Source organism: Heteronotia binoei, chromosome 11 (genome assembly GCF_032191835.1).
Source record: "Heteronotia binoei isolate CCM8104 ecotype False Entrance Well chromosome 11, APGP_CSIRO_Hbin_v1, whole genome shotgun sequence".
NCBI lineage: Eukaryota > Metazoa > Chordata > Lepidosauria > Squamata > Gekkonidae > Heteronotia > Heteronotia binoei.
In genome coordinates, this window is record NC_083233.1 from 33,017,703 (window position 1) to 33,028,423 (window position 10,721).

At 44.6% G+C, this 10,721-nt stretch overlaps 1 protein-coding gene across 1 annotated transcript in view; it reads right to left on the reverse strand.

The window, feature by feature from the left end:
• Window positions 1-10,467, reverse strand: part of KLHL4 (kelch like family member 4) — a 66,234-nt gene extending 55,767 nt beyond the window's left edge. The window contains exon 1 of the mRNA XM_060249756.1: window positions 9,702-10,467. Coding sequence (XP_060105739.1) covers window positions 9,702-10,123 — 422 coding nt within the window. The 5' untranslated portion in view covers window positions 10,124-10,467. The remainder of the gene's footprint in view (window positions 1-9,701) is intronic.
• Between the last annotated feature and the right edge of the window lie 254 nt (window positions 10,468-10,721).

Genomic DNA, 10,721 nt, shown 5'->3' on the forward strand with positions numbered 1-10,721 from the left:
AAATCAAGGGGGTTTTTCCCCCTGAAAGTTTAAAAGTTTTGTATGTTGGTTATTTCTGTAGTGCACTCCTTGGTATTGACAATAACTCTCCATTCACTTTTACAGAGTGGTGGCAGGAAGTGCTGTCAAGACTCAACCAACTTATGGTGACCCCCTCATGGGGTTTTCAAGGAAAGAGATGTTCAGAGGTAGTTTGCCACTGCATAGCAACCCTGGGTTTCCATGATGGCCTCCCATCCAAGTACTAACCAGGACCAGTGCCAGATTAAACCCTGTGGAAGCCCCTAGGCAGTCAAAATCTTTTGCCCGGGGGGGGGGGGGTGCTTGCAAATTATCTCTGTCAGAGCACCTGTCCTGCCGCCCATGGCCCCCACTGCAACCTGCAGGCATCTTCTCAAAAGCCCCTTTGACAAAACTGTTGGGGAGAGGCAGGGAGAGGCAAACTTGGCAATGACATAGGGTTGCCAAGTCCAATTCAAGAAATATCTGGGGACTTTGGGGGTGGAGCGAGGAGACTTTGGGGGTGGAGCCAACATCAAGGCTGTGACAAGCATAATTGAACTCCAAAGGGAGTTCTGGCCATCACATTTAAAGGGACGGCACACCTTTTCAATTCCTTCCTTCCATAGGAAATAATGAAGGATAGGGGCACCTTCTTTTGGGGCTCATAGAATTGGACCCTCTGGTCCAATCTTTTTGAAATTTGAGGGTATTTTGGGGAGAGGCACTAGATGCTATGATGAAAATTTGGTGCCTCCCCCAGAGCCCCAGATACTCGCAGATCAATTCTCCATGATTTTCTATGGGAATAAATCTCCATAGGGAATAATGGAGTTCCCAGCAGACATTTCCCTCCCCTCCCCCTGCTTTCTGATGACCCTGAAGCGGGGGGGAGGGTCTCCAAACTGGGGAATCCCCTGCCTCCACCTGGGGATTGGCAACCCTACAATGACACCAGCAGCAGCCACACCAGGTAAGTCAGGTAAGTCAGGCAACCGGCTCAGTTGCTGGTTGTGTGTGCAGGCTGGGAGGGCTGCAAGCAGGGGGGAAACTGGGAGGAAGCTGCCTGGGGCCCCTAAAGGTGTGGGGGCCCATAGGCCAGTGCCTAGTTGGCCTTATTGTTAATCTGGTCCTGACCAGGACTGACTCTGCTTAGCTTCTGAGATCTGATGAGGAAGCCTGGGCCCTCCAGGTTCAGCTGCAGTACAGGAAATCACAGAGATGGTGAAGCCACTAGAAACCATTTCCTGTCTAAATGCCTGTCTGTCTGTTATTACAATTTTGGCCCACCGTTCATCCAAAGACCTCGGGACAGTATGCATGGTGCTTCCCTACTCCATTTTACCTTCATAAAATCCTCTGAGGTAATTTATACAATGCTAAGCTGAAAGGTTGTATGATGGATCAGTGTTTCCTCCTCATGAGGGGAACAGATCTTTTCTACTGTTACTTTGTAACCCATGTACATTTATTGTGCTACAATATAAATGCTTACTACCTTGTAACACTACCTTGTACACTATGCGGAGATTGGCAGTGGTGAACCACTTCTGTCCTTGTCTTGAAAACTGTATGAGATTGCCATAAGTAGATTGCAACTTAACAGCACTTTACACAAACACACCTCTTGTATTAAGGCGCTTCCTATTTTAGTTGCTGTAGGTTAGCTGAGACTACTTTTTATAAATTTTACAAAAAGATAACTGCTGATAGTTTTTATAATTTGAACTACATAGTAGCAAGTGCCTTGTTGGGGAGCTTCTACTGCTGGTGGTAGAAGAGGAGGAGATTTTATACCCTTACAATCACCTTCCTTTCTGCTCCTCACAACAAGCGCCTTGTGAGGTGGGTGGAGCTGAGAGAGTTTTGAGAGAATTGTGATTGACACAAGGTCATCCAACAGGCTGCATGTGGGGAATCAAACCCAGTTCTCCAGTTTAGAGTCTGTCTCTCTTAACCACTACACCATGCTTCCCTAAGACTGCTGGCTTGTGGAAAGCAAATGTGTAATCAGGTATGACATCCATTTCACAAGATAAAATGGAGGAGAGAAGAACCTGGTATCCTGCTCTGAGCTTCTTGAAAGAAGGGATAGATAAATTGATATGGTCCTTCCTATGCCAGTTTTATGGTTGTTTTTCATCATTTGTTTTTTATACTGTTCCAGGGATCTGTTTTATGAATGGAAGAACAGGATCCTTTATATAATAAAAGCCCTGTGGTAGCAACCAAATCCAGCTCTCCCATTGGCTGCAGAGTGCACTGCATAAACGATTGGCCCATCAACTGCCATGCAGTTGGCTGAGGATTAGGGACTGCTTTGCAGAAAAAGAAAGCCTTCCTTTGATTGGCTGAGTGCTCCTCTTCCTCCTCCTCTGAAGAACAAACAGCCAGAGAGGCATAGACAAAAAAAATGACATCTCTTGGCAGCAGAACAATGGCATTTTATTCTAGGTAGGTAAGTAAGTAGGGAGCAAGAGAGAGAGTCAATAAATCCTGTAATTAAGATTGGGCCGCTGGGGAAGCTGCCTTCGCTTTCCCCTTAGTGCCTGTTGCTAGCCAACCAAGCTTGGTTTTGTCAGTAAGAGACAGGGGGGGATGACACTTTCCAGGCCTATTTTGGCCTTTGTGGGAGAAAATGAAGCTGGTCCTGCAGCATCCTCTGGATGACTTGATGCCACCTGACTGGCATGACTTAACTGGGCCTGGCTGCTTGCTCCTCAGCAGCAGTCCCCCTATGACAGCCAGTGTGATGTGGCAGTTGGCACTTCAGAGCAGGGTCTGCCAGACCTAACTTCTTGCTGTGGAAGCTTACTGGGTGATTTTGAACCAGTCTCAGACTTTCGGCCTAACCTGCCTTACAAGGTTGTTGTGCAGATCAAAATGTGGAAAGACGAATGATATAAGCTGCTTTGGTCCCCACTGTGGAGAAAGATTGTGCTTTTCCTAGGTAGAGGCTGCAGAGATGCGGGGAGGAGATAGAAAGCAATCTACCCCATCTCTTTTGCCTCCCACCCCTTCTTTCTCAATCTACCCCCTTCTCTGATAATCCCATTTTCCCCACTTTCTCTATTTCCCTTCCCAACAGCTGCCTCCTTGACATAGCTTGCCTCCATCATTCCCTTCCCTCCCCAGCCACCCCTCAAGGCCATAACACTCACCCTCAGCAAATTTCTAGAGCCCAGTGTATTTCTCTTCACAACGGGGCTTATTACTAGTATAAAGTATTTTATTAAATATTATTAGTGGTAATAGTGTCTCTGTGTATCTTAATAGTGTTACTTTTATATCAAAAGAGAGAGGCAGACATGGGAAGGGGAAGAGGAGAGTGATCATTTTCAAGCAATAAATGGCATTCAATGAATATAAAAGTCATATTTTCTGGTGTAGAATAAATAAAGCAGCAATTCACAATGTTTTAAATGCTCTGAATGTTGGCTAAATCACTGGGCATTTGGGGAGAAAGGAGCACAACAATGTGTGATTAATGAGAATATAACAATTCGGGAGGACATGAAATACATAACACCTAGTCAGGGCTGACAGCCAAGGATACTTGATAGAAATAGGCTATGACTCAATAGAATTCCCACTAGATGAGTGCCACAATTGCAGTGCATATCACTTAGTTGAGCACATGAAAGACAGTAAGCATTGATTGCTGTGATTTGCGAAGGAAGGCAACAAATGTAAAGTGGCCCTTAGTTGTTCAGTTCTGGAATGTTAAATATTATCACTTCTTTCACTTCTTTTTCCATCTCAAGCTTGGGTCTCATGGTAGATAATAACAGCTTTTTTAAAAAAGATGAAGCGCATAGACAAAAGACACTCAAGTCATATAACCATAAAACTGCAGGATTAAATTATACATGAGAGAGAAAAGTGATTCATGTGATACCAGACCCCATGGACCCACAACACCTTCCGGAAAAGGGTCACGCACACAAACACACACACCAAACACATATCATTAAAACAATTAAAATGTTACGCAGAGTTAAAATATGCACAAAGACATAAAAACAGCAATTAAAACATTGTTCAGGAAGAAGGAAGAATCACTGAGGCAATGCCAAATGAAAAAATATATATCATTACCTGCTGATGAAAGATGGCAGCAGAAAGGGACAGACAAATCCTCCAGGGGAGAGTTTCAGAGCTTTGGTGACCAAGAAGGCTCTCTCCTGGGTTATTACTAGGGGTTGCCAAGTCCGACTCAAGAAATATCTGAGGACTTTGGGGGCAGAGCCAAGAGACTTTGGGGGTGGAGCCAGGAGACTTTGGGGGCATAGCCAGGACCAAGAATATGACAAGCACGATGGAGTTCCGGCCATCTTATTGAAAAGGACTGCATGCCTTTTAAATGCCTTCCTTCCATTTGAAATAATGAAGGCTGGGGACCTTCTTTTGGGGCTCAAAGAATTGGATCCCCTGGTCCAATCTTTTTGAAACTTGAAGGAGGTATTGAGGAGAGGCACCAGATGCTATGCTAATAATTTGGTGCCTCTACCTCAAAAAACAGTATCCCAAAGCCCCAGAATCCCATGTATCAATTCTCCATTATACCCTATGGGAACCTGTCTCCGTAGGATATAATGAAGTGCCCAGCAGACATTTCCCTCCCCTCCCTCCCACTTTCTGATAACCCTGAAGCAGGGGAAGGCCTCCAAACCAGGAGCTCCCCTGCCCGCAAATGGGGATTGGCAACCCTAGTTACGCCCAACATAATTTCAGAAGGCCTTCAGGTACCAGTAAACATTTGTACAGCCTCCCTGGGACCAGCTTGAACCATAATATAGATTGCAGCCAAAGAGAGCAGCCACCAAGCATAGCTGTCTTGGTGTCCTTACAGTCTGAATTTCATGCATGAATATTTGGTACCATTCTCATCATTTCTCAGAGGTGAACTATACAGTATATTTTGTTCTGTGATCCAGCCTTTACCAGCTTTTCGCGTCAAGTCTTTGAAGTAAATATTAAGCCCTTTTTTATTTTAACTACTTTTCTACATTTGTTGGTGTGAGCTGTTCACAGATGCTACCACCGACAGCTGTCTCTCACATTTCTGCCCTAGGGTTGCCAATCCCCAGGTGGAGGCAGGGAATCCCCCAGTTTGAAGGCCCTCCCCTGCACTTTTTCTAGGTCATCAGAAAGGATCATCAGAAAGGGGGGAGGGATGTCTGCCAGGCACTCCATTATTCCCTAGGGAGACCTATTCCCATGAGTATCATGGAGAATTGATCCACAGTTATCTGGAGCTCTGGGTGGGGGAAGCTGTTTTTTGAGGTAGAGGCACCAAATTTTCAGCATAGCATCCAATGCCTCCTTTCAATATACCCTCCCAGTTTCAAAAGGATTTGACCATGGGGTCCAGTTCTTTGAGTCCCCAAGGAAGGTGCTCCTATCCTTAATTATTTCCAATGGAAGGAAGGCATTTAAAAGGTGTGTGGTCCCTTTAAATGTAACAGCCAGAACTCCCTTTGGAATTCAATTATGCTTGTCACAATCTTGCACCTGGCTCCACCTCCAAAGTCTCCTGGCTCCACCTCAAAGTCCCCAGATATTTCTTGAATTGGCAACCCTATTCTGTCCCCTGCTCTCCCACCGATTGCCAGGCTAAGCCAGGCCGGGTCTGGCAACTGTACCCAAGCTCCACTCCCAAAGCTTCAGGAATTTCCCAACCCAGAACAGGCAACCTGACTTCCTATGGAGTAAGATGCACTGAGTTTAGCGCAATTTTACTTCACAGCAAACATGCTTAGTATTGCATTGATTGTACCTTCCCCTCTTTCTGTAACAGCCCCATGTGAAAAGCTCATCATTAATTGTTCTAATACCTAACCTGGATAAAGGGTTGCCAGGTTGATGCTGGAAAATACCTGGAGACTTTGGAGATGGATCCAGGAGAGGGCAGGGTTTGGGGAGGGGAGGGGCCTCAGCATGATACAGCACCATAGAGTCCACCCTTCAAAGCAGCCATTTTCTTCAGGGGAACTGGTCTCTGCCAGCTGGAGTTCAATTGTAAAAGCGGGAGAACTCCAGGCCTCACCTGAAGGCTGGCAACACTACCTGAATAGCCCAGGCTAGCTGGAACTTGTTGGATCACAGAAGCTAAACATGGTGGGCCCTGGAAGGGAGACCACCAAGGTATACCAGGGTCATGATGCAGAGGAAGGCAATGGTAAACCATCTATGAATGTCTCTTGCCTTGAAAACCCAAGAGGTCACCATGTCAACTGTGGCTTAATGGCAACAACAAGAAAATAATAGTTTTGAAGGTTTAAATGATGACTTTGTGATTTTCCCATGAGGACTCTTTGGCCCGATCTACAAAGTAAATTTATGACTGCTTTATACCACAAAGTTGGAATCCACTAGCACATTTAAAACCACAAAGTTTTATTCAGAATGTACACTTTTGTGTGCATGCACGCTTCATCAGGCAATAAAATGGGGTACAATGAGCAGTGCTACATATAGCTGGTGGACAGTGGTTAAGCATGCAAAGTAATATGAAGTAAGAATCCAAAAGGGAAAATGTTGAAATTAACAAACTGAAAGAGCACCAAGGTTGCTCTGGGAAGCATTGTCTGGGACAACAACGAAGGCAGTAAACATGTCATAACTGGAGAATGATGGTGAGAGCGTCACAGGCAATAAATGCAGAATCTGTTAATTGCTCTATTGCTCCTCAAGCCTGGGTTACTGATAATATGTTTTTCTCAGAGGTGTTCTGTCCACCTAATTTACTTTTTAACATGCAGCATACACTTTAAATATCATTCCAGTTTGCCAATAAAAAAAGAATACATCAGAATACAGTGGAAAATGGGTTTAGCATACGCAATGAGATAAACAACCAATATCCCTTATTTAAGTTTGTCAGTACAAAAAAAGACATTATCCTAGCACACTATTCTAAAAGAGAAATGCAATGGAATACTGTGGATGTATAGCTCTACTTGGTGAGAATGGGTCTAGCATATGTAATGAGATTAGAAACCGATATCCCTGTTCAGTCCCAGGGAGGTGTTTGTTCCAAGTTTCATAATAATTTATAGTTCAGCAATTTCCCTCTCCATTCTGTTCTTGAAGTTCCTTTGCAGTAAAACAGCTACTTTGAGGTCACTCATTGAATGTTCTGTACCATGTCAGCTGTCATGGCTTCCCCCAAAAAACACCGGGATTTGTAGTTAATGAGATCCCAAGAATTTTCTGTCCGAGATTCCTGGCTTCCCCTTATTGTTCCCTGGACTGGGGCAAGTGTAGGGATTTGTGAATGACAGTCTAACCAGTTTAAATCTGTAGTGTGGGTCTTCCTTGTCAGACAAATATCTCCTGGGGCCAAACCAAGATGGTCACACTACTACATCCAGACTTTTCAAAATTAAATGTGGGAATCATTCCAGGAGTTTCCTCTAATAATTCTCAAAGAAGCCCAATTATTTCCTGGCCAGCAACTACAGATGGCCATTCTCATCCCACAATGAAGTCCCCTCAGCTGTTTCTTCTTCCTCTCTGTGGAGCAAGAGCGAAGTAGCAGCAGAGGCTACACTATCATTGTCAGAGAGATACAGCCCAGTTTGGTCCATAGCGGTGAGAGGGAATTATCACATGGAGCTTGGCCAACACATTATGAATCTCCATGGCCCCACTCCACATTTCTGGAGGGTATCTAAAGATTCTCAATGGACTGCCAAGTTTTGCTCATGTTCAGTATCAACTATGTTGATTTGTTTAAAATTTTTACAGGCAGGCATCTTGACTACACATCTGTTGTTCAGACAAAAGTCCAAACGACACATACGCAAGCCCAATATGTTATTTAGCTGTATATAGATGTACCTAGATGTAATTTAGCTCTTGGGGGGGGGCGGGCTATGTGAATTGGGGCAGTGGCAATGGCACTGGGGAAGGGAGCGTTTAACTCTTCGCTCACTCTTTCCCTGATCAGAAGTGCCCTTTCCCAGCCCTCAGATTGCATTTCTCGCTGGCGTTGTTGTCTATCACTGTATTGTCTCTGCCTTTTTTCCTTTCCTAGATTTTAAAACAGCCCAAGAACAGACATCACCAATCAGGAAAAAAGTGCTTGGAGAGAGTTCAACCCTGTTCCCCAGTGCTGTTGCCCCAGCCCCTACCAGCCTTTGCATAGCTGCTTTTGGCAGAGGTCTGGTCACCAGGTCACAGTTTGCTAAGCTCATAATTGTTTGGCCTTCAGTTTCCGTCTGCAACGCCAGGCATACTTGATGGGAAATAAGCCCACAGAACTCATCAGGACTTGCTTCAAAGTAAACACGCCTAAGATCAGGGCAGTTGGGAGACCAGCGTGACACCTGTGCTGTGGAACATCAAATCAGTTTCTTATTATTTGAGCAAGCCACTGTTTTCAGAAACAAGGTTCCCCAGTCATAGATTTTAAGGAATCAGAGCAGCCGTAGATCACCTCTATGACTTCGTGAGCAGCAAGGTGTAATAAACATGCAAGTTCTTTAATGTGATTTTTTAGTGCCAGCACAAACTGAAGTGTAAACCATATTTTGCACAGCCATTTGTATTACAGGAAAAAAAAATGTCTACTGAAGAATAAAATGAATTGTATTTCATCCTATTTCTCTTAAGAAACAGGACTCTCCAACCAGAGTGATTTATAAATGACAAACACATCCATAAAATAATTCATGCACAGGGAGGGCCAGGAAGAATTATCCAAATTTCTTTTTTTCAAAGGAAACACATGCTTATCTGTGCTTTTTGGATGAGGAGCTTCCTGCAATCTCCTATGTTTATCTTGTTCAACTCAAGAGAAAGCCATTTGCACCCTGATTCTGAACTTCAAAGTCACCCAAGCAATTTCAGTGACCTTTACCTCCAAGTAAAGCTGCACTGGCATGTTTGTTGATTTGGGGAGTCAGTTCCACTGATTTCAAAAAAAGTTATGTTTGCGATTAGGCTGCTTGTGTGCTGAGAACTGCTAGCATACAACACACTGAGTGCAATGGAACTTACTCACAAGTAAGCATGCAGGCAGGAGAGCGCTTTCTCACTGCACCCAAGCTGCCGATGAAATTAATGCAATTTGAAAATAAACCTTTCAGAAGCTCCTGGCTGCTTTCCCACACAGTTCAAGGTTAATTATGTTTTATCACAGAGGTAATCAGCAGCAGAGACGGCAGCAGACAGACCACAGCGTGTGTGTGTGTGTGTGTGTGTGTGTGTGTGTGTGTGTGTATGCCAACCATTTCCCATTTATCAAAGTTGCACTTATTGATAAAGTTGCAAGAAAGGAACAATTTTGGGTTGGGTCATTGATCCTAGGACAAATTAAAATGTATTGCAGTGTGCCTGGAAATGCTAAGAGAATATAAAAATCAGGTGAAGCGTGAAAGAGCTTGTTCCTTGGGGGATGTGTCTCACAGATAGGAAATGCTAGCCATGAAATGTATCAGAAGCGCAAGGCAACAGTCACATTTAATTGGATTGAAAAGCAATTCATTTACTTTGGCTTGCAAGCCTCATCTTTCTCAGGCAACCTAAGAGCTGGATTTTATATTCCTCTTGGATTTCTATAGCTCCAAGAGGAGAGCAAGAACTAGGGGTTTGGGTTTCTTTGTGATTTGTTTAAAAAAGCAATTTTAGGCAGCAACATAGCAGACAGTATATTCCGCCCCCCCCCCTTTTATCCAACCATCTGGAACACTTACCTCTCGATGGACTCATCACTGTGATCTTCTGTGATCATCTGCGGGTCCTGTGTGTGTTTGTGCAACTGGTCTTTCTCACAGTTCTCTTCTGTGCCAGCTTCTGGCATGTGCTCAGTTGCCTGCAGATGTTCAATGAGGCTTTGTTCATGCCAGGTTTGAATCGGTCGGTGGTGTACCGGGGTCGGGCCGGGCACCGGTGTCAAGATGTTGTGATGGATTGGGCTGTTGTTTTTCTTCAGCCCATTTCTGTCCCGCGAGTGGCTCTTCAGCCTGTTCTGAACCGGTGTGCCTCTATGCTCATATCCTTCCTGCTGTAGGCAACCTCCGGTGCCTGTGGAACTCTGCGAAGGGTGACTAAACCACCTCCAGCGAAGCCTCAAGATCTGTTTCACATCAAATTCCTTTTTTCCAGACACGGACATTTTTGCAGGTTAAGGGAAAGAGGGAGAGAGAAACACACAAGCAAGCACAAAAAACCCTTGTTCCAGAAAGGAAATGGAGTCTGTTTCTCTCCTCTGTTTCAGTGTCTTCTCTTAACCCCCAAAAGAGAAAAGACTCACACGCGAGCTGGTATTCCTTCTTTCCTCTCTGTTTGTTTCCTGTGTGCCGTGAACACTTCTGCAAAGCTCTGCCTAACTGTATAGGTGGGAATCCATTCTGACAGAATGATGAGGTCAGATCTTAAACAAGTAAATCAGCTTAGTGCAGGCGAGCATCTGCTGTTACACTCCCCAGCTGCTTACATGCACACACACAGAGCACTGCTGCTCTGCTCCTGAATATATAACCAAGCCTCCTATCATCCTCAGGGATCTTACCAGTGCAACTTCAGCTGCATATTAAAAAGAAACCATATCATACTTTATTCTGCACCTCCCCAGGAGAATTGGAGCAAACTTGGCTGAGAAGCCATGCAGGATCTCATGCTCACCCTACAATCCAAGGCACACTTGTGCAGGAGTAAACTGCACCGGATTCAATGGGAGCAGCTTCTGGGGTCCATATCCAAAGGATCAATCT